At 37.7% G+C, this 25,753-nt stretch overlaps 1 protein-coding gene across 2 annotated transcripts in view; it reads left to right on the top strand.

Moving 5' to 3' along the window:
• LOC129267453 (uncharacterized) overlaps positions 1–25,753 on the top strand; it is a 96,977-nt gene that overhangs the window by 24,507 nt on the left and 46,717 nt on the right. The window contains exon 2 of one of the 2 annotated variants that reach the window (XM_064103439.1): positions 9,631–10,279. The exons of the other annotated variant lie outside the window; for it this stretch is intronic. Coding sequence (XP_063959509.1) covers positions 10,213–10,279 — 67 coding nt within the window. The 5' untranslated portion in view covers positions 9,631–10,212. The remainder of the gene's footprint in view (positions 1–9,630; positions 10,280–25,753) is intronic. 2 annotated transcript variants of the gene reach the window in all.

Raw genomic sequence — 25,753 nt, 5'->3', positions numbered from 1 at the left:
CAGACAATTTTATGATTTTCATAGGTAATTTGCATATTTTGGCGGCCATATTGGATTTTGCCAATTTGCGGAAAATGCTCAAGGTTACACAAGTGGCATCATTCAGATTCGTAATCAGCACCCTCGAATTGACAAGAAACCATAAAAAAATATTGTATATATAAAAAAACAAGGTTATGCCTCTTCTATCCTGGACTATACCTCAAACACAAAGTCCGCATTACTTTAAAATCTGGTCTAAATTTGTGTTTTAACTATGGATATCCAACTGTGTAAGTAATATCAAACAGAACATGTTTAATTAGCCAGCCTATACTGATTGAGAATACTTGCTGAAAATAGTTCATTCTGATTGATTGCTAGAGGGTATTCATTGTCTCGTAATCTACTATGGTCAACAAGGAAATTCGTGATCACTCTCGCAAAAAGTGTTCACTGGCTTTCTAGGAAATTCGTGATCACTCTCGCAAAAAGTGTTCACTAGCTTACAAGTTCACGAGCTTTCGAGTGCCGCTGCAACTCTTTATCAAGTGACGAAAATTAACTGATAACGTATTCTATTTACACACGAATGCGAGAACAATAGGTGGGCATTGATCCGTTGCGTCGGTGTGCGGCGCGGCGCGGCCGGTAATCCGTATATGCAAATAAGCCGGGGGTATATGCAAATACGCCGTGGGTCGGCAATACGCAAATTAGTTTGCTCGCTAGTTTCCCGTGGACGGGTTCATTCTGCTTTTAAAAGAGCCATGTAAAGATAGGAAACACATAGGCCTCATGCTTATAGTTTTGGCACGTTTACTTAATTCCATAATTTTAGCACAGAGTTATACCATAGCTCAAGCCAAGGTAAACATGACGTGAGAATACCGGCCAAATGTGTACATAATTATGATGTACCCTATGGGGCAATATTAAAGCATTTAAAATATCTCAACAAATGTGCACGTTACAATACAACACAACAATGTAGGGCAAATAAATATGATATGCCAAAAAAGATATTATAATAAGACTGTATTCAGTGGTGCATGTACAGCTGCAACACAAGGACATCAGACGTCGACAGCATAAATATAGATACCTGAACGGTCTGGGGAAAACCACGTAACCTTTCACCCTGCAAGCTGACAACGCGCTATGACGCAAACGTTGAATGGAATTCCCCGCTATAATAGTGTCAGCATGAAAAAGTACGACATAATTATACGTTATATAGTGAATCAGACAAAACGTATAAAATCTTACAAAATAAAGCACGTTTATGAGAAAGAATTATTATAAAGTATTTATATCCATTTAGAATATAATAACATATAATTACACGCATTTGGAATAATCTCCTCGTTTAAATCTAAGTTTAATATATATAGATATACATATATATATATATATATATATGAATATGCAAAAAAATATTTTTTCCGCCCCACCTTCCCTGTATGTATGTTTGTTAATGCTGTGTGTGCATTATCCATTTAATTTTTTTTTTATTTAATTTAATGTACTGGGAACTACTACTCACAAGTTGTTATAAACTGTTTTGTATTTTCCATTTTTCTCTGATAATATTTGTAATTCCTGTACATAATGTATAAATATCATTTTTTATGCTGAGAAAATGAATAAATTAAACTAAAGTAAACTGAATATTTGCATCATTTAAAACAAATTATTTTTACAAAATATTTTTATATAATACAAAATTATCGGAGTAACACAAATTCTTGTAAAACCATTTAAGCTGGTTACGAATAACATTTTAGTTGCTTATAAATGTAACACATGACTTGCTGCACAATATGAACACCAAAATTAAGGCAGAGAAAAAGGAATGAAATAAATAGAGGGGGAGATAAAAACACGCTCGTGGTACATGAAAGGAATGCATGTAAATGCATTAAATTTCTCACCTTATAAGCTTGAAAAAAAAAGGGTTTAATAACTTTACTTTCCTCTAAAATGAGTAAATGGAGGAGGTGAATTGAATGCATGCCACTTTGAGACAATGGGAAAGCATGAACTCCCCTCCCATTCGACTCCGCATCTTTGTTTACGGTAAATTGTTATTGAATACTGTTGAAATAAATTAAATTATTGAAAAAAAATAACTCGCGCTTTGCGCTCACACTACCTAAATAGGGCTTATTAGATTATTTCACAGAATAAAGCTGAGAAACGACTGCTAGGACATGGGCGTTTTGCCCCTCCCCCCCCCAAAAAAAAAAAATCACGATAAAGAAAAAAAAAGAGAAAGGGAAAGGGATAAGGGTGAAATATAATATATATATTTTTTTAATATTATGTCAAAATCTATCACAAACTTGGATTCTTGTAATAAAAATGTCAAAATTTTTGCTCGCTTGCTCGCACTTCTTATCAATTTAAACGATATGCCACATCGAGCCCGCTCAACATTGTTGGCTCATTAGGCCTCTGGGACAACCCCTTCAAAGAAACAAACAAAAATCAACTTTGAGCAGCCGATCGGGGAAAATGGGTGCAAAAAAATCAGCCCCCCCCCCTTCCATTGGCAGAAGCTGGATCCGCCCCTGATTATTAATATTTGACATTTATTTAGTAAGTGCGATCCATATCCACCTCACAAGATCACTACACAGTGCTTGAAATATTGCGTAAATTGATCCTTCTTCAGATCAGAATATCCGTTTTCAGCTCGAGCTTCGCGCTCGCATTATTGATTTTCATAATTAGAGAAATGTATATAGAATGCCTAGAATCGAGGTCTAAATCTAATACGCAGCTTGTTCGTTATTTGAAACGTGCTTAGATTATTCACATTGGCGCTTGCATTGTTAATGCAGGAAGATACCCAATTACCAATCCTTTTTTATGATTTCCAAAACATGAATAGAGTGTCCCATTTTTAGGCATCAATCTCCCTTTTCCTGCTCGCGCTTTGCGCTCGCATCAAATGGTTATTTACATACCTATTCTGTTCATGATTACAAAAAAGTGCCAATAAATGAAAGTCTAGTTTTGGGGGTCGGAATGACACAATTTTTCAACTCGCGCTTCGCGCTCACAATAATTGAATGTTGAAATGTGTTTCCTCTTCATGGGTAACTGCAAAACAGTCTAACACGTCCATTTTCAGGCCCAGAACGTACATAAAATATTGTGCGCGCGCTCCGTGCTCGCTGTAATTATTCAGTTACATACGCATCTTGTTCAGGATCACAAACATTGCTCAGAATGCTTAATAATAATGTGTGTGTGTGTGGGTGTGTGTGTATGTGTGCGTGTGTGTGAGTGTGTGTGTGTGAGAGAGATAGAGAGAAAAAGGAGGTGTTGTTATTTTGTGTGATCGAGTGCCTTTGGAATTCATAATTTTGCCCCCCAATCTTAAAGTTGGATAGACGCCCCTTCATTCATATTCGGGGGGGGGCTTTGGGGGCCCGGCCGCCAAATTGATGTTCGACCTTCGGGGCGCCAATGTGATGGTTGACCAGGGGGCGCAAAATCGATGTTCGATCTCTGGGGCGCAAAATTAATTTTCGACCTGGGAGGGTGCCAAATTCATGTTCGACCTTTGAGGCGCTAATTATTCGAACGGGGCTTCAAACTGATATTCGACCTTTGGGGCACCAATTTGATGTTTGACTGAGGGCTCGCGCCAAATTAGAATTTCATGATTCATAAAATCAAGCACAAAATGAATAATAATTGAACAATTTCATCCCTACCTTAATTTGGGGTCTTCTATAATATTGAGCATACAACTTTTTGGTGAAAACAAAGAAGACTTTGATCTTGTTTTATTTTCTGATTTTATATCCGACTAAATTCCAGCGTTTAGTCCAGGATAGGCCCAGGATAGGAAAATTGACCCAACCTTGTTTTTTCATATTGATATATACAAATTTTTCTCTGGTTTCGTATCAATTCGAGGGTGCTGATTACGAATCTGAATGATGCCACTCGTGTAACCTTGAGCATTTTTCACAAATTTGCAGAATCCAATATGGCCGCCAAAATATGCAAACTACCCATGAAAATTATAAAACTGCCAGTGGCTATAAAATGTATAAAATTGTGTTGCAGGAGTGAAATACTCTCTGAAAAAAAATTAAAAAATATTTATTTTCTTCATATTCATAATGGCCGCCATATACCCTATTATGTACATTATGAATAGGGAAAACTAATTTTCACAAAAATGATCCCTAAACTGCAAGTAATTGTGATCTATGGACAAGGTAATGAATGAAAATCATCAATGCTAACAAGAAAAGGAAATGCTCTTCACCAAAGATTAAAAATACTGTAGGAAATAAATATCCCTAGATCTTGGACCCAAAAACATTTCTCAGTATTGTTTGCATTAGTCACTTAACATTCCATTTCAGATCTCACAATTCTATGCTTATAATCATATATCGCACGGAAATTATCTGAATTGTAAAGGTCAACTAACACAGCCTTCATAGGTAAGTCTACAACAAGGCTCTATTATTTCCATGTCTGCATATTTGATTGAACATGAGATTGAATATAGTATCAAATATTATATATATTCCAAACATAGAGATTAATAAGTGAAAACGTGTTGGAGTTGAATTTATCGCTTCCTTGTTCATGCATGTCGAAATCGAGTCAAACCTGAAACCTCTATGCTATTGTGCTGCACTACATATAGATCACAGAGAGAATGGGGAAAACCAGTCATGTGACAACGCCAACGTAAGCCTTTGTCATGATTGTGCTGATAAATATTTACCGCCATTACTACAGTGTGATTGAAAAAATGAAGCTTTATGTAGGGATTGCCAACCATTCAACTATCTATCTTACAAATTGAATAAGCTTTATGAACTATTGCCTCGATCTACCCGCCACATATTCTGATCCACCCTTATGTAGTGTAAAGGGAATTGTTGTAGATATCTAATTTAAAAAAATAATGAATGTATAGAGAAAAAAATAGGGTATGCTTGCCTCGGCTTGCTGACAATTGCTCCGGCTACATTTACACTGCCGTAAATTTCACTCACTAAATGACTAACTTCAACCCTGGATTAATTCTCTATCTGTCTACAGGACTCTTTCGAGGCTATGGACCCCTACGAAAAACAGCATTTGCTGATAGGGTGTTCCATCCCACAAGTGGTAAATAAATAAATTAAAAAAAAAAAAAAAAAATCTTTCCCTAGACCTAATCCTACACATAACATAACCCTAACCCTATATCTTAGGCAAAGCAAAGCCGGAGCAATCGTCGCAGGAGCAAATATCGTGTCACCCTTGTCCCGAGTTTATTTTGTCCTAATAAGAAAAAGTACATTGATAGGATTATTCAATTATTCTATTCAACACGCGAAGCGGAGTTGAATAGACTGTTAATACTTGCAACGAATGTAATTTTCGGAACGTCGCACGAATACAACATTGAATATTTGTTTTACACAACACCGATAGCTTACAGTTTAGACTAGATCTAGATAGGCTAGATATATACAATGATATAGGTCTAGTCTATGACTAACGCGCGTTACGTCTTATTTTGCGTAAAAAGTTATAATGGGGGGACCTAAAGCTACGCACTTTGTTTTCAAACAATACAAACTATCCCAAATTTATATTTCAACAAATTATCTTTCACTAATTTGTGGTAAACATTCTTCAGATCATTAACGAAGAAGAAAATATTGCAAAACTCACTAATACGAAAATCCCGCCGTGTTTTCCGAACACCTCTTGATTTCGCCGCCCGATGTAGAAGGGGTCCTAAAGCAACGCACTCGATTTATCATGCAAAAAAATAGTATTTCCTGTGCCTCATTTTCTAAAATATATTCATATCATTATGGAATAAAATGAAATTAAAGCGAATATAACTCCAAAATTCCAAACAGTTGTTGGTTTTCTCTGCATTTAGAGATTTACTGCAGCCTCTGTAGAAAAAATTGAAAAGGAATCGTTCGTCACTCGGCAGTCAAAATTTTACACACAAAGTGCGCATTTGCCATAAAAACTGCATGCGCGATGAGTGGTGCGTAGCTTTAGGACCCGCGCAGCTTAAGGACCCCCTACCATACAATGTTGTCTTTTGATCGTCGAGTAGATTTTCTCCAGTAATCCCAGGAGAATCAAGTACTTTCAACATAGATCCATAAAGTCATAAATCCATGAAGTCCAATTTGTGAACGAATTCCATAAAATCCAGAAGAAAATCCAAAAGGTAAGCAGCGTACGTACGCGCATTGTGTTCAGCTTAGCAACGTGTATGCGCAGTGCTACGTACATCGGTCAGAGATACGAAAACATGATTATGCGCGTATACCGTTAATTCACTTAACGCGTACGGGGCATTAGTCGATTTGACATTCTCCGAACCTAGAAATGTTCTTTCCGATGAAGTTTTTTTCTTGATTCGTGTTCCTATGGGGTCCTAGAACAAATTCAGCTTGGTTGCCCAAATTGGGCAATTTTGCTAATTTGCATAAATCCAAAATGGCCGCCAGATGCCATCTTGTAAACCTAACTTTTGAACCCCTTTCCACAAAATGATGAGTAATGACTCGTTTTAGGGGTTTAGAGATGTGTAGAACCGATTTCTGGAATCATTTTTGCAATATAAGGTCATCTTCAGGTAAAATCCAAGATGGCCGCCAGATGCCATCTTGAAAAATTGAAGTTGAACTCCTTGCCCTAGAATGATGAGTAATACCTCTTTTTAGGGGTTTTGGGGTGTGTAGAACCCATTTATGCTGTCTATTTTGCTATGTAATGTCATCTTCAGGTCAAATCCAAGATGGCCGCCATATGACGCCATCTTGAAAAATCAATTTTTTAACCCTTTGCCCCAGAATCCTAAATAATAACTCTATTCATGAGTCATTTGGTTTGTTGATTCAATTTATGCTGTAATTTTGCCTAAAAGGATAATCTTCAGATCAAATCCAAGATGGCCGCCAACCGCGATCTTGAAAAAATTACTTTCCGAGGCTTATGCGTGTAAGAGCTAATGTAAAGGGATTCCAGTAAGAATACCCATTTCTTGTATTAATTCTCAATTTTTAGTATAAGGGGAAGTCACATCTGAGGTGTCAGTTTTCGACATTAACTGCTCACCTTAGAATGAATCCTCTTTAGGTTTGGGCTATGATCCATTGCGCGTGCATTTTTATTTTTTTAATGTCCATCCATACTTTTGTACTGAAGAGGCTTTAGAGTCTTATTTGAATTTGAAAGTGTTTTCTCAATATTTTTTTCTAAATCAATGTGTCCAATGATTGGTAGGCATCAGTTCCCCTTAAAAGACGATGGGGTAGCGCTAGGTCTTACAATTTCGAGAGTGACTGTAGAGCTCCACTCTAGAGTGGCAGTACCTATAGCAAATTTGTACAGATGAAGGAGGATGGCGCTGAGACAGGTTTAGATAGAGATGCTGCCCTAGCCTTCCTCCTAGGTCTTTGGTCTGCCAATTTAGCATTCCGATTATTTTCTGACGTCTTGACCCCTGAACTTAGTAGCTCTCTATAGAATGGCGACTATCATCTACATCTTCACAAGTGTTCTTGTATATGCCGGCAAATTTTATGTCACATTTGCAGGTGTCTCTATAACGGAGGTGTGATCTACCGATGGGGGTGAGACCAATCACACAGATCACCTTACCTTGGCGAATCCAAGAAGGGATTCGCCAAGGTTTCATGCGGCGAACATGCCCCAACTACTTGAGGTGCCTTTGACTTAGGAGCGAGAATAAGGTGGGGATGCCAGCACTTACGCTGAAGGGCGTCTGTATTTTTCACTTTGTCCTGCCATTTAATGTGCATGATACGTCCGAGGCAGCTGACATGGAAGGTGTTTAGCCGCTTTTCTTGGTCGGCGTATGTTTTCAAGGACTTACTTCCGTACAGGAGCTTGGCCATGACTGACAGATTTTACTATCCCGGTGCTTATATACTTATCCAGTGAAAGGGAGCTACTTGTATGTAGTCGATCAAAGGTAGGTGAGGAGTCCACCAGAAACAGACGAGTGCGTGCTGTTGATATAAATATCTGGAGGGCAGTCAGTGTCTTGAGTCGATCAGGATTTCTGTCTCACAGGCTGATGGGTGATCCAAGCTCCTTACATGCACAGGACAGGCAGCTGTTATGCATGAGTAGGTCTTGTACTCTCACCTCTTGAGAAGCAGGGGCGACATCGTTTCCGTACAACATTTCACGAATGAGATCCATCCTGACCATGGAACAGTCTTGGGGGAGCCTATCTTCTGCAGCAGGCTAAATAGTGCACTCCTGCTGACCAAGTCAATGGCTCTTGTCAGGAGGAATAGTCCAATGATAATTATAAAGAAAGTTAATAAGTTAACTAATTTTTTGAAAAAACACGGAGAAATCACTTTTTAATTCAAATAATACTTTAAAGTCCTTTCACAAGAAAGGTATGGTTGGACAGAAATTTAAAAAAAGGGATTAGAACTCCCGAAATCATAGCCCAAACCTTGAATGGTTTCATTCTAAAGTAAGCGGTTAATGACGAAATCTATCAACCATCTGACCATATTAGACGTGACTTGACCTCGAACTAAAAATGGAGTGATTAAAAGAAATGAATCATTCTCACTGAAATCCCCTTACATGAGCTCCCATACATAATAGTAACCTTATTAGGGAGAATCTTCAAGGTTCGATAGTCTCGGGAAGTATATTTTTTCTTAATATGGCGTTTAGCGGCCATGTTCGATTATTTTGACCTGGAGATGATCATATATTGTAAAATTATTTACATAAATGGAATCAACATACCAAATAACTCACGAAAAGAGGGATTATTCATGATTCTGGGACGAAAACGTGAGAATTCATAAAAGAAATGAGTATTATTATACTGAAATCCCTTTACATTAGCTCTTACACGTATAAACCACGGGAAGTAATTTTTCAAGATGGCGGTTGGCGACCATAATGGATTTGATCTGAAGATCAAATAAAATAAAATTTTAAAATCTTTTATGCAAAATTACAGCATAAATTGAATCAACATATCAAATGACTCACGTGTAGAGTTATTATTCATGATTCTGGGGCAAAGGGTTCAAAAGTTGATATTTCAAGATGGCGTTATATGGCGGCCATCTTGGATTTGACCTGAAGATGACATTATATAGCAAAATAGAAAGCAGAAATGGATTATACACACCCCAAAACCCCTAAAAAGAGGTATTACTCGTCATTCTGGGGCAAGGGTTCAACTTTAATTTTTCAAGATGGCATCTGGCGGCCATCTTGGATTTGACCTGAAGATGACCTTACATTGCAAAAATGATTCCAGAAATCGGTTCTACACATCTCTAAACCCCTAAAACGAGTCATTACTCATCATTTTGTGGAAAGGGGTTCAAAAGTTAGGTTTTCAAGATGGCATCTGGCGGCCATTTTGGATTTATGCAAATTAGCAAAATTGCCCAAACGGCAACTTTGGGCAACCAAGCTGAATTTGTTCTAGGACCCCATAGGAACACGAATCAAGAAAAAAAACTTCATCGGAAAAAACATTTCTAGGTTGGTGTATTGAGCCTATGGGACTGTCAAATCGACTAAAAACAAACCGTGGCTCAAAGTTCTTTTGGGATTTTCTTTTTTATCCACACTATACAGATACAAACGTCGTTGTGATAAGCAGGAAGTTTCTATGCGTGAGAACAATATTGAGTACATACACATTACGGTATTCAATATCCTGTTGACGCCTCTCCGTTGGTCTGCGCTTTCGTGCAGTATCATAGAAACTGTTCACAGCCGACTGTTTCTGTAGGCTGGTAGGAGAGCTCACTCGGAGCATGGATATAGAAATTGCTTGAAAGTTTATACCCAACTGGAAATCAAGACAAAATCAACTTGGATCTAAAATTCATCTTGCAACCTGTCTTCGAGGTTCTAACACTTTAAGCTCGGCTCGGATTGCCATTAGTTTGAATTATTTGGATTGACTTGTATTGCTTTGCTTTGTGTCGGAGTCTGGGGTCGGAGTTTGTGCATTCTGGGTGTATCCTAATCAAAAACGATACCATCGCTTTCCAAGTTTGTAAAGACTGCAGCCTTGTGATAAGAAACGACTACAGACGGTTGACAGCAAATGTATCAAAACGGAATATCATCAATGTTATTTCAGTAGTCACCACCTACCATTGTTGTACCACTCATTTCATATCAGCAAAAATATATTACTGTGCAGTCATCATGTTCACACCAAACAGAATATATGTCATCTTCATCGTTTTCATGGTCATGTCTTGCGTATCACAATGTGAGTAAATGTTCTAATGTTCAAGGGTTCAATCTATGCCAATTTACCTATGAATATGCAATATTGCACCCATGTTCTCAGATTTTTTGTTTACACATGAAATTTCACATGGGCCAAGCACAAAATCAAAAAATATATAATGCAAACGGCCCGTCGGTTCTCGCTCTACGGTCCACTCTTTTCTCTTTGCTTTAACAAAAATGGACGTTACCAACTTTCAAAGGGCCATTGCGTCGTTTAAAATCCAGATGGAATGACCCTTGATAGTCTTCAATCTACAGTGTAGAAACTATTCTTTTTAATTATGTTTTCTTTTTCTATAAGTATTACATTCAAGAAGTGATATATCCTTGATTGATGAGACAAACCATTATTAAAATGCACGTGTAAAATGTATAATAAGGCAGATAAGGACAAAGAGTGCACTGTCCACACAATAATTGATTAGAAACTTCATCCAACAATTGATACGGGTAGTTGGGCAGTATGTTGCCCCGTATTGGTTAAAACCTTTGCCCAACTTTGAAATGGTGTGTGGCAAATTGCGCACTTTTTGCTCCAAACATAAAATTTGACCCACCAATAGAGTGTGACTGAAACTCTATGCTCGGCTAAGCACCTTAACCCTATCTAAGCCGGGGGGCCTTGGAGGCCCCCCCCCCCCCCCTCAACGATTCGCGCAATATTTTTGCTGCGCGAAATGTTTTGACAGCGCCGCTCGCTGACTTTTTATTTTCAAGTCTTGCGCAACTCTTGAGACCAATTTTGCGTCACCCGGGTACATGGTTTAGTTTCCTTGAAGCGCCATAAGCACCGAAAGGTGGACCTGTGCGCCAGGGGCGTCGATCCATTTTTCAGATTGGGGGGGGGGGCAAAATCATGAATCAACGTTCCAAAGGCACTCGATCACACAAAACAAATCCACACACACACATAGGCCTATATATATATATATATATATATATATATATATATATAATGTGTGAAAGAAATTGATGAAGAGAACAATGGTAGGCGTAGCTTAAATCAAGGTTCCCCAGAGCTATCTACCCTTTTTGGAAAAATTGGTGATGCCGAAAAAATGTCTCTGCCGGGAATCGAACCCGGGCCCCCAGCTTTGAACGCCGGTGCCTTAACCACTAGACCACAGAGACGGGTTAGTGGCTAGGGCGACCCCGATCCGATTGACCGTCAGATAGACAGATTTTCGACACCATACCAATTGTAATTTCCTTTGTCGGGTGAAGGTGGGTTTTGAACAATGACAAGCCGCCATGCCTCAGCTGGATCAAAGCTATTGCTTTGATACAGTACACGTATGGGAGAAAGTATACAAATGTGTGAAGTTATACATGTACTACAGCTTTGGCAACTCTTTTATTTAAATATTGTGTGAAAGAAATTGATGAAGAGAACAATGGTAGGCGTAGCTTAAATCAAGGTTCCCCAGAGCTATCTACCCTGTTTGGAAAAATTGGTGATGCCGAAAAAATGTCTCTGCCGGGAATCGAACCCGGGCCCCCAGCTTTGAACGCCGGTGCCTTAACCACTAGACCACAGAGACGGGTTAGTGGCTAGGGCGACCCCGATCCGATTGACCGTCAGATAGACAGATTTTCTTCATCAATTTCTTTCACACAATATTTAAATAAAAGAGTTGCCAAAGCTGTAGTACATGTATAACTTCACACATATATATATATATAATATATATATATATATATATATATATATATATATATATATATATATATATATATATATATATATATATAAACTCCTAAAAAAAAGTTTGGAAATCTGACTTTGATCGAAAATCCCTCCTCGGTTTTAAATATCAATGAGTAATTAATATAAATAAATAGTGCATTTAATTCTCTTTAAAATGATATCCTCCATGATATGATTATGGTTCACATGAAGGTGCAGTGCCTTGAAATGTGGGGCAAGGTCAAAATTCAAAAGTTGCAAAATGACACAATATTGAATGTCATCGTTCTTTTTTCCGTGGTGATGAGTCAGTTTCTCAGCGGTTTCTTTTGATTTTGATCGATAATTCAACATTGGTTTTAGTAAATATCAATGTATAATTATTATTAATGAACAGATCATTTAATTTTCTTTTAAATGATATCCTCCATGATGTGATAATCGTTCACATGGAGGTGCAGTGCCTTGAAATGTGGGGCAACTTCAAAATTCAAAAGTTGCAAAATGACACAATATTGAATGGCACTGTTCTTTTTTCAGTGGTGATGAGTCAGTTTCTCAGCGGTTGCTTTTAATTATTCTCATGCACCTTAATATCAACATTAACATGGAATCAAACACACCTTTGCACAAGTAAGCACATAACAAACAAACATACAAACACGCATGGGTATTTCAATCCACGACTCAAACCAGGTTATCTCACAGAACCATCACTACAGAAGCAGGGGCTTGAATTGAATGGATTTTTATCTGTATTGACACATGTTCTGTAATGACCATTCATGACTATTTCTGCTCGTTTTGCAGCTTTTCAGTTCAGTCCTCATCCAACACTTTTGAATCATTTTTTAAAAGTTCACTATCTGCTCTTTATTTTGATACCTTTAATTTGATACCTCTGCTGTCCTGCCGAGTTCCTACGGGAGTTACCACAAACAGAAAACAGAAACAGAAACAGAAACCTCAATTACAGAAAATGGTCATGAAATAACAAAGTTCTGGTTATTTGAAATAAGGCTTGAATTTCAATAATTTCATAAAATGAAGAGATTTTACAGGCGAGCGTTCAAACTCACTCGACACTCCGTTTTGTTGACAATCAGCCATGCATTAAGTCTTTTGTTAACCATGCGATGAAATTATGGAAATACAAGCCATGTTTCGAGGGAACAAAACTTTTTTTACTTCTTGACCATTGTTTTGATTAAGGTATCAAATAAAAGAGCAGATATTGAACTTTTTAAGCATGTGATTTTCTGTTTTGATTTTCAGATACCCCCCGCCCAATGAGTTTTTAGTATCCTTTCTTCAAATTGTTTTTGCTCGCTCATGGGTGAATGAGGAATAATCTAAGTAATATCAGATGAAAGATGAGATTCTAAGCTTTACATTGGTAGATCATTTGTCAATTGTATTTTTGATTAAGTTATGATAAATCATCGCTTAATCTCGGTTTTGTTTTGTTTTTTCATATACTGTCCGGAAAACAGGAAAAGGGTACTTGTCTAGGACTGATTGTAGTAACTCATGAGGAGAATACATATCTCACTACACAGATGATGCGAGTGCTGAGAACGAGCTTAAATTTCTTTATATTCTGACCTGAAAGCTTGATATTTTAAGCATTTATGGTACCAATGATTAAGACAGGTATCTAAAAGAACAATAGATGCGAGCGCGAAGCGCGAGCTGAAAATTTTGATATTTTGATCTTTAAAAAATGACAGTTTAATGGACTTTTTAATAAAAGAACAAGATATATATCCAACAAAAGATTACTGCGAATCGAAGTGGGAGTTATTTTTAGGTTGAGCTGAAAACGGGACATTCTATTCACCTATTCAATCATGAAAAGTACAGGTTTTTGCTCGAGAAATCATGCGAGCGCGAAGCGCGAGCTGAAAATTTTGACATTCACATTAGAAAGGCGGACATTTTGAGCACGCGATTTAAAAAAAAGAACGAGTTTTGTATCTCAATCTCGCTTGTTGATTTATGTGTAACATTACAACATTTTATTTTTGCACATGCGGAATTGTTGGGGGGGCAAAACGATATGTTTGCCCCCTCCCCGCCTTTGCTGTGCGCTATATAAGTAGCCACCATAATTATTATTAGTAGTAGTAGTAATAGTAGTAGTAGTAGTAGTAGTAGTAGTAGTAGTAGTAGTAATAGTAGTAGTATCATTATTATTATTATTATTATTATTATACAAATTTGTAGATTATGTCCCAGACATCGCGCGTGCCAATTTTCCGACGGCTGAGATATCAAGGGGGGACCTGGGAGCCCCCCCCCCCTCCCGGCAATATGAACTCCCAAAATACCCCGGCCTAGATAGGGTTAAACCAAGATGAACAGTATTGTTCCGCACATGCTTGGTTGCTCAGCAAGTGTTTTTCAATGCCCGAATACTACCAGCAGCTGTCGATGTTTCAAATGTTTCGTATATTGACTCTAGTCATGGTAGTCCCAAGATTGTCATCAATATTTTGTTCACTTTTTAATCTGTAACGACACATGACATTATTTACATCTATCCCTGAATATTTAAGATTTTACTCAGAAGCCGATTGTGAATGAATTTAAATCATGAATTGGATAACTGTTGCGGAAGTCATTCTGGCATATGGCATAATCATTCTAAAAGCATTTAAACCGTTTGCGTAATTTTTGCCACTTGGTATAGCACAATAAGATTTCTGTATAAATGATGATAAAATTGTATTTTGCTGGACAAATTTCAAACAAAAAATCTGTGTTTTAGCATTGATGCCAAAGTCCAGTCTTATTGACTTCAATTGTACTAGCTGGGTCACAATATACTTTTACTTTTGTACTTTTATTTGTACTTAGAAACGGTATAAGGGTGTAGCCTGTCATAACTCCAGTAATCGATACGAAATCGTTTATCAATCAGAGTGAATTACATTGAGCATCTGAAAGAAATTTGACTACTTCATTTAGGTAATCTTTTCCCTCTGCACAATGTTCGTACATGGCATCATGCATTAGCACATTTAGCCATTCCGAAATATTTGTATTTTTCTTCAAAAGAAAGTCTTAAACAAAATATTCAACTAAATTTGCACAAATTGCCAATATACCATTAATATTAATCCTATTCATAATTTGGATTGAATTGTAGCCCCAAGTGAAAACCAAGTGAAAACCGCCTCCACCATGTCCATAATGTCCATTGAAATATAAGGGGTTAGTTCGTGACACCAATAATGACAATTTGAGGCAAAACTGAGTATTTATACTGCTAAATTCTGCAAAAGTAAGATTTGTTAATGTTTCGGTCACTTTGACCACTTTGATTATTTTCGCTTTCAGTATTATGCCAACAAAAAAAAGGAATTTCATATTTGAGAAAATAGTTGGATCAGCGTTTGTGATTGAGAAATTTTAAAGCAGAAAAATGCTTTTTTTTTCTTTGCTGATTTTTTTGCGCTGATCACGAATATATCATGTTCATTAACGCAATCCATGCAACTTTGATTTCAGTCAACTTTTTCTTCATGAATTATAAACCAATTTCATTTTACTGAAAACTGTATGACTTTACTCAGAATCAGTGTCTTCATTGTATACTATGACCCCAAAGACTGATGAAAAAGTATTAATAATAATGTTGACATGGTCACTTACATAAACCATTTTCGGAAATGTTGGCCACCTTGACCATTTGCCCAACGATTATTATGTTTATGCGTATATAAAATTATTACCATTTATTAGATTGGAAAAGTTTGAAAAGTAGGTGCAACGACACTTTTGTCTCCAATTTTAAACATAGTTATCAGTTGTGGTAACAGTTAAAAAAAGAAAGGTGAGTTCGTAAGGAATTTTTTTTTAATGTGTAATTTCTGGGCAATAGACAAAACATGCATTTAATTCCAGCCAGATGACGGGACCATTCCCAAGCATTGAAAATACACTGTCCCACATGTACCTCCAAGTGTTTGTGGTCTTCAGTCATGGGCGGAAATCCTAGGGGGGACAGGGGGGACGTGTCCCCCCTACTATTTTGAGTAGGGGGGACACAATATCAAATGTCCCCCCTACTATTTTTTGTCTTTTATGATGGTAAGAAATACATCATTCTAAATCGAAATAAAACATGTATTTTGGGACGAGATAACCGTACTTTTGGGATGATAACCTTTTTTTTGCTTGTCAAATTTTCCCGCCCCTTGTCCCCATAGGCGGATCCAGGGGGGCCGAGCCCCCCCCCCCCCCAACCCCCCCCCCCCCCCCCCATTGGCGGAGCAAAAAAGAAAAAAGGGAAAGAAAGAAGGAAGGAAAAATAAGGGAAAAGAGAGGAGGAAAAGAAGAGAAGGACGACGAGTGCATAAAATAAGATGAGGGGAAGACTTGGAAAATAAAAAGAATCTTTCGTGCCACTATATAAAATTCTCGCTCGCGCTTCGCGCTCGCATTGCCTGTTAGGTGATTTACATATCTTGTTCAATATGGAGCTCAAATATCAAGTTTGGAAATCAATATACATAACATATTTCACCTCGGAAATCGAACTTTCATTATTATGTGTGATTTACAAATTGATTTTTAAAAAGTGCTCTGTAAAAATGTCAGTTTTATGGTCTGAATAATTTTATCAACATTTGCTGCTTGCGCTGCGCACTCGCAAATTTTGATTTATCAGGTACCTATTATTTTCGTGTATTCCATAAAGTTTTCAAAATATCCCTTTTCAGGTCTGATTGTCAAGACGTATCAGCTAGCGCTGCACGCTGGCATTTTGATTGGCGAGTTATGTATGTTTCAATATTGATTATGCAACAAACTACTTAAAATCCCCTTTTCATGACAGTTTATCAAAAAATTTAGCTCGCGATTTGCGCTCGCATTATTGGTTAAAAATATATTAACTGATGCATCCTATTCATAATTACAAAAGTGAAATGTCCAGTTTTTATGCCATAATATCATCAGATTTCGCGCCCTCATTAGGCATGAATAAATATGATATTAATTTAATAATTAAATTGTCCATTTTGTTTCATCTCGCACTTAGCAAGAGGAATAGGAAGATAGTCATCATTTTCATGACATGTCGTAAGGATGTCCCGGTCCTATGTCAAAACTCAGGTAATAATAATGAAAATTTTAGCTCTTTTTTTTTAAGTGCGATCCATATCCACCTTACAATTTTCCTACAAAGTGCTTGAAATATAAAGCTGTAATTGACTCTTTTTTCAGATCGGAATATAAAAGTTTCATGATTTTCATGATTAAAGATGTATTTAGAATTCTTAGATTCTAGGTCTAAATATGAAACACGCGCGCGCATGTTTATTCAAATACTCAACTTGTTCTCTATTTAAATCATTATCCAGTTTCAGATCACAATATCAAAAATGTTCTGCTCGCGCTTTTGTGCTCGCATTATTAATGTAGGAAGACCCCCTATTACTCATCCTTTTCATGATTTACAAAACATTGATTTTGATTAATTTATTTTATTTAAACACGGTAAAAAGCCCTCGATCAGCCTATGGCTGTTTACAAAACATGAACAGAGTGGCCCATTTTTAGGTCTAAATCTCGATTTTTTTCTGCTCGCGCTTCGCGCTCGCATCAATTGTTGAATTATATAGCTATCCTGTTCACGATTACAAAAATTGATTAAAATTTTCCATTCTTTCTTTAGAAATTTTCAAATTTTTTAAGCTCGCGCTTCGCGCTCGCATATTTTTATTATTGAAATATGTAACGCCTTCATGGCTAAGTGCAAGCAGTCCTTAAAGGACAAGTCCACCCCAACAGAAAGCTGATTTGAATAGAAAGTGAAAAATCAAACAAGCATAACACTGAAAATTTCATCAAAATCGGATGAAAAATAAGAAAGTTATAATCTTTTTAAGTTTCGCTTAAATTCTATAAACAGTTATATGCACATCCTGTTCGGTATGCAAATGAGGGGACCGATGGCATCACCCACTCACTATTTCTTTTGTATTTTGTTATATGAAATATTTTGATTTTATTGTCATTGTCATGTGCTTGTCATGTCATTCCTCCCCGAACACGTGGAATTCCATTATTTTAACATTTTGTGGTTCAAGCAAGGGAGTCTTAATTGTAAAATTCGTAAAATTGAAATATTGTTTAATGCAAACAATAAAAAACAAAAGAAATAGTGAGTGAGTGACATCATTGACTCTCTCATTTGCATATCATTGAGTTGAGCATAGAACTGTTTTGTGAAAAATAAGCGAAACTTTAAAATGTCATAACTTTCTTATTTTACATCCGAATTTGATGAAGTTTTCAGTGTTATTCATGTTTGATTTTTCTCTATTTATTTAAATAAACTTTTTTCTGGGGTTGACTTGACCTTTAACAGGTACCTTTTCAACAGGTACCAGTTCAAAACGTATATAAAAATTTTCTGCTCGCGCTTTGCGCTCGCAGTATTAATACTCATTCTTTTCATGATTTACAAAACATGAATAGAGTGTCTCGTTCAGTAAATCTCGAAATTTTCCGCTCGCGCTTCGCGCTCGCATCAATTGTCTACTTATATACCTATTTTGCTCGAGTTATAAAAAGCGCTTAGAATCTCCATTCTTTAGGTGAAAATGTTTTTAAAAAATCAGCTCGCGCTTCGCGCTCGCATTATTTGATTGTTAAATGCTAACTGCACGCAGTCTTTAACAGGTATCTTTTCCATCAGTTCATTTCTGCTCGCGCTTTACGTTCGTAGTAATTTTTCAGGATAACAAACATTGCCCAGAATGTTCAAATTTTAGGAAAAAATACATAAAATTTCCAAAAAAATTAGCTCGCGCTTCGCATCATATAAATAAGGATTATGATATTGTATATGAATTCATAAGAATAAAGCTAAGAAGTGACTAATGAGGACTACCCCTTCAAAGAAACAAACACAAATCATCTTCGAGCTGCCGATCGGGGAAAATATGGCTGAAACAAATTTCCGCCTCCCTCCTATTGGCGAAGTCTGGATCAGCCCCTGTGTCCCCCCTACCTTTTGGGAGAGATTTCCGCCCCTGCCTTCAGTGCCGGAATGATTTTGCTTAGATTTCATGAATTGAGAGAGTTGGGTTCGAGTTGATAAAGCAGACGTAGATGAATCATGGTGACAATCAGTTAATTTTAGAAACTTTTCCATGAAATCATTTTCAACTTGGGGTTTCGAAATTAGACTTTATTGTATTTTTCATTAAATTTGATTCATGTTTAGATTTGGTGGATGGGGCGTATCTAGTCGAATTTATACAAAATACTTTGGACATGTTGGCTGGGCCCACATTTGTAAAATGATACGGGCCCTTAAATGACACTGTATATAACCCTTCTGGCGTGACTATTGGGGCACATGCCCCTCAATCGGTTGCCCCCCCCCCCCCCCCCAAAAAAAAAAAAAAAAAAAAAAAAAAAAAAAAAGTGGGTGGAAAAGGGGAAAAGAGAGAGAAAAAATAGAAACATCGTGGGGAAGAAGAAATTTTCGCATACTAGCAGCAATTACCCGTGGTAGCACAGGGGGTAGGAGTCATTTTTCTTTATCAAGGTGTTTGGGGTGACATTCTCGTATGTACAGCTAGACTGCCTTTTCACACTGAAAGCCAAGCAGTTTATTGATGAAATATATTTAAACAACTGATTCATGGCAGGTAGATAGTTAAGAAAAACGGTTACACTCCTTTATTCCGAAACACGTAAATTGCCTATACCTCGATGTTCGTTAATCCAAAAAAGAAAAAGGGTTCGTTAATCCGAACAATTGTGGCGTTATTCCGAAAACTCGTTAATCCGAAAAAGTAATTGGGTGTGTCATTCCGAAGGTTCGTTAGTCCGAAAACGAAATAATGTTCGTTATTTCGAACGTTCGTTAGTCCAAAAACGAAATAAAGTTCGCTATTCCGGAGGTTTGTTAGTCCGAAAACGAAATAAGGTTCGTTATTCCCAATGTCCGTTAGTCAAAAAACGAAATAAGGTTCGTTATTCCGAATGTTCGTTAGTCAAAAAACGAAATAAGTTTCGTTTTTCCGAAGGCTTGTTAACCCGAAACCGAAAAAAGGGTTATTTATTCCGAAGGTTCGTTATTCCGAAAAATGAAATTATCTGTGGCGAAGCCGAGAATATCGGAAGGGTTAGCGAGGTAGAGGTGGGGGGATCACCGTTGCTGTTCAATTGTTATGAAGATGGGAAGAGATGGGCGCGGCCGAACGTATTTTCCCTTTGGGGGACAAAGCCAAAAAGGGGCACTTGTATGTAAGAATGGGCCTATTGGTGATATTTTTTATTATCAACTGTGTGATGTCGTTGTGTGTTTTGTAGTAATTGAGTTGAGCAGAGCATTTTAAAGTAATTTATGATAATTGTTATATAGATACGTAGATGACACGTTTATTATCACGTATTATTATTATCACGCATAGATCCGCCGCCGATGACCTTTTGAGCCACATGAATTCGCAGCAGCCATCCATCCGTTTCACCATGGAGATGGAGTGCAACGAGCGCATTGCCTTTCTAGACACTATGGTGCACCGTGACACCAGCGGCCGATTGTACACCACCGTATACAGGAAGCCCACGCACACCGATCAGTACATTGCTTATGATTCGCATCACCCGAAGTCCGTTAAGCGCGGTGTAGTGAAGTGTCTTTATGACAGAGCTTCACGCATCGTTACTAAGCCCCATTGCACAGCTACAGAGAAGCAACACATAACCTCGGCTCTTATTTCTAACGGTTACCCGCGCTCCTTCGTTAACCGCGTTGCTAAGAAGAAGAGCGCTCCGTCCGAACAGCCTGCGCAATTTAAATCCGCTATAGTAATCCCATTTGTTGATGGTATCGCGCATCTTCTCCGCCGGCGCTTGGAGAAGCATGGCATCCGAGTTATATTCAAGTCCGACAGCATCCGCAGCCAGCTGGTCCGTCCGAAAGACCGCCCGATCCCCGACAGACGCGATGGGGTTGTTTATAAGATCCCTTGCTCGACTTGCGACAAAGTCTACATCGGTGAGACTGGTAGACCTGTGGGGGAACGCATGAAGGAACATCGCCGTGATGTTCGGCTTAGGCGCACTGATAGCTCTGCTGTTGCAGAACATGCTTGGGACTCCGATCATCCACCTAACTGGGATGAGGTCAGCTGCGTTGCTCATGATAAGCATTGGTATACGCGGCGCGTTAAGGAAGCGATTCAGATCCGTTTGCACCCGAGCAATATCAATAGGGACAGCGGCATTGAGATCCCTGATGCATGGTTACCGGCCATCCGACGGCATACTGCATCCACCGTTCAGAGCGCACGGCGCCCGCACCAGCAGGTGCCTGACACCAGCGCAGATGCTGATTGGCCGGCCGCATCGGCCAATCACAGCGCACGGTGCACGCTCCAGCGGGCACCAAGCACCAGCGCAGACCCTGATTGGCCAGCGGCTTCGGCCAATCACAGCGCGGCTCACGCCCGAGTGGAGCCAGACAATAGCTCCCGACGCTATATAACCCGTGCGCAGCAGCGTCTTTGCTCATTGCCTGACGAAGTCTAGCAGCTTGCAGACGAAACGTCGCTTTCACACTACGTTTGCTACATCGTGAGACAACTGGTTAATTTCTTCTACTCAATCCTTCACCACGATGAACCTCTTCCACATCAATTGTTATATATTTAGAATTTTTACGCGGTGCGGAAAAAATCAAATCTGAAGTTTTATAAACTCGCTCTTTTGGTCAATTATGGGGCTAATTAGGCCATACTATTAAAAGGGCATCCCACGCGAGATGTTGCGAGTGCTAATCGCAAGCTCAAACTTTTTGACATTTTCATAACGAAATGAAAATTAAAATTCTCGTAATCATGAAAAAGATGTGCATCTAACAAAAGAATTAACGAAAGCACAATTCGCGAGATGAAAATTTATAATATTCCAACCTGAAAAATGTATAACCAGAAAAAGGGTGAGTACCTTTAGCTGAGGCGAGCGCAAGCAAAAAAAATGATTTTCTAACCTGAAATGTATTATGTTGTACTTCAAAAAGAGTATTTAATATGAAAAAGGGCACATTCATTTTGAAAAAAGGATTTTTTTTTAATCCTTTCCAGCAAAAGTTGATAAAAATGACAGCCCCTCTAAAAACAAAATCCCTTTTGTGGAGGTTATTCACATGTGACCAACACAAAGTCCCCAACATTCTTAATCCATTCGCTCGATCAGATAGCCATTGCTCAGAGAAAATAAAAATTAATATTGCTTGATCCAAGCGCCAATTCTTGATGCAATACATGCGGTGACCACAATTTACACATGTAACATCCTCCGTTGAAACTATTACTGCATAATGTCCTGTTATTTCTTAATTACAACAACGTTTTTTATTGCAAGCATCAATTAATTTTATTTTCGGGAAAAAAATTATTTCATTTTCGGTCGAACGAACCTTCAGATTAACGAACCTAATTTGGTTTTCGGACTAACGAACCTTCGTTATAACAAACCTTTGGAATATTCGAACCTTCGGAATTACGAATGTCACCCAGTTAGGCCACTGAGACAACAAAATAATAGGGGGTACTCAAATATGATATACCAAAAATAATCAGACTGTATACAATGTCTACAGCTGCATCACAAGGACATATCAGACATCGAGAGCCTAAATATAGAGTACTGATCGTGCTGATCGGTTTGGGGAAAACCATGTAACATTTGACCCAGCAGCAACTGGCAATGCGTTATGATGGAAACATATTGTTGTTACGAATGGAATTCCCCGCAAATACAGAGTGAGTATTATTATCATATCAGAATAAAAACATAAAATCGTACAAAATAAAGCTTGTTTGTGGGAAGAAAGATATCCAATAAACCAATAAAAAAACAAAGCTTGTAGATAGGTTTCCCATTGATAATTGCGTAATAATAATTGCTTTAATTTTCATTCAAGGAAAAAAAGAAAAAATATAAACATGTATAAGTATAAATATTCTGGGGAATCATATGCGCATCATCAGGAGCAATTGTAGTAACATGAATTATTTTGAAGCTATACACTGGTTAAGAATAAAATATTAGTTGCTCATTAAAAAAAAACATTAAACGCAAAATGTGACATTTACGGTGTAAAAAACTACTTGCTACATAGTATGAACACCAGGATTAAGGGAGAGAAGGATAGAAGAGGGGTAAGATAGAGAGAGATATAGAAAGATTATAGCAAAATATTTCAAAATAAGTTAGGAAATCGGAATGAAATAAACAGAGGAAGAGAGAATGGGAGACAAAACACGCCAGCTATAAATTAAGGGATGCATAATGCGAAGTTTGAAATTGCAAACCAAATTATTCCTCTTGTAAGCTTGAAACAAAGAGAAAGTTTCCCTTTTAATACTTTCCTGTGAACGAGTAAATGAAGGAGGCTAATTGAATATTGAAGACACAACGCGACTTTTAGACAATAGGGAAGCATGCGCCCCTGCCCCTCCCCCGTATTCAAATCCGCACCTCTGCATAGGGAAAAGTATTATTGCGTAATGTTGAAAAGAATGGTTATGAAGTTTGAAGCAAAAAAACACATGTGCAACAGACAAATTCAATGTTTTAATAAAATAATGTGTGAGTCTGATAATTTTATTTTGTCTTGATAAGAAAAACGCGTTTTGATAAAAATATATTGAATTCTTCTGTCATCACACTTTTTCTTTAGATAATGAATTTATGAAAATGGCACCGAATAATGTTTTTTAACGAAAGCACAGTTGATCGAAAAAAAAACATTTCAGTTAGACTATAACTTTAATTTCTTTGTCATTTGTTTTACCTACAAAACATGCGTCATAATATTAGGTGGGCTATTATCATAGCAACAATGTCATGTGCATGTGCACCCATCATGCCCATGGAATATCAATCAATATTCCACCATGATACGGATGACTGCCGTCTATTTACATTTGGTCCTTATTCTTGTGAATAATCTAGAATCCATTTTATACTAATATCATTACGACACATTTAGGTAATTGCACATTTTACGAAAAATGTGTAGGACATTGACGGCATATTTTGGTACTTACCAAAACTTGCAATTTACCAACATTTGTTGTAACACAGTTACGTTATTCCCTAATTCGACTCTCAATCGTGAATAAATTATTTTCAGTCACGCCTCACTATCCTTAAGCACAACCAGTGCAACAACATCAACACCTGAAATAGAAAACATTTATATACTTTACAAAAAACATACCTGTTTCGAGGGGAGCACCAAGCTTCGACGGCAAGACAGCACGAACGGTACTTACTGACGAATGTACTGAGGCCTCCCTCTGAGTTCAGATCTCGAAGAACTCATCAATGTACTGTACATGCTGTAAGGCCTATTCATCCATCAGAATTCTCTTTGCTCTATCTTCTTGCATCCAGTCAATCGTCCACATATCCATCCCGAATAAGACGTCCGTACTGTGCTGTGTCGAACTCGGTCAGTGAATTCCGAATCGTTTAGGAATTCAGACACTCCTCACGCAAGCATTGTTATGCTAATCGGATACTTCTGCTAAGAAAAGAAAATGTATTTATTCCCTAATTCGACTCTCAATCGTGAATAAATTATTTTCAGTCACGCCTCACTATCCTTAAGCACAACCAGTGCAACAACATCAACACCTGAAATAGAAAACATTTATATACTTTACAAAAAACATACCTGTTTCGAGGGGAGCACCAAGCTTCGACGGCAAGACAAGCTAAACGTATAGCTCCCCCTCTCAGTCAATCAAAGAACGGGTAAACAAGAAAATGAGTTACACGACGCAATCATTTCAATTTAACCAACTTTAAATGTATAATGATAATAATACATGTCTCATTCAACAATCTCATCGAACGCCTACAATCCATCTTTAACAAAGTTATACGTATACTCATACTAGGCTGAGGCTAATTTACCCGGTATAAAAATAATTCTAAAGCCCCAAATTCATAGAAATTGAAAGACAATCCTTCATATTGTCTTTAATATATCCATCCTTAGCAGTCTCCGACCTCCACCTACCATGTTTCTTAAACAACCTGTCTGGAACACCAAAGTTCGCTGCTGCTGTGGCTCCGCCACTTCGGAGGCTATGCATGCCAAAACTCTTTGGATTCAACCCTACTTTCGCCAACGCCTCTTTCAATAATTCTAAACATCTAGTATAAGACAACTGTCCACGTCTTAACTTGTAACTATTACTGGATTTACAGTAATTTAGAGGCCTAAAAAGAAATACTTCATCAGAGGCATCGTTAAGCCCCGCTGCAATCAAATATTTCCTCAAAGCTAATACGGGGCAGGTGGGGAATTTGTAGCACCTATAAGAACCCATGCTCCTTGCCTGTAAATATCGGTTTTACTTTTCATGATGAAAGTATTCACATGAGACAAATACAAGTCTAAATCACATTTACGAATATGTATCATTTCATCAAATCGTAGAATGCCTGCGTAGGAAATCAAAATCATAGCACATAATCGAATATCTAATAGACTCGTTGAAGATCCATACTTCTCAACAACTGCTTTCAAAATGTCTGGGGTTATAACTTCTTTCTTAACGATCGGTTTGTTTAGTAATTTCTTTAAACATTGTAAAACAATATGTATGAACTTGCGATCACAGGGATTAACATACATCCTTGGCTTGCAGTCAAAATGCCACTTAATGGCGTAAAAAGCCGATTCTATCCTCGAATAAGGAGCTTCTCTTTGAT

This window comes from Lytechinus pictus, chromosome 8, assembly GCF_037042905.1.
Source record: "Lytechinus pictus isolate F3 Inbred chromosome 8, Lp3.0, whole genome shotgun sequence".
Lineage (NCBI taxonomy): Eukaryota > Metazoa > Echinodermata > Echinoidea > Temnopleuroida > Toxopneustidae > Lytechinus > Lytechinus pictus.
This window is presented reverse-complemented; position numbering and strand designations above follow the sequence as displayed.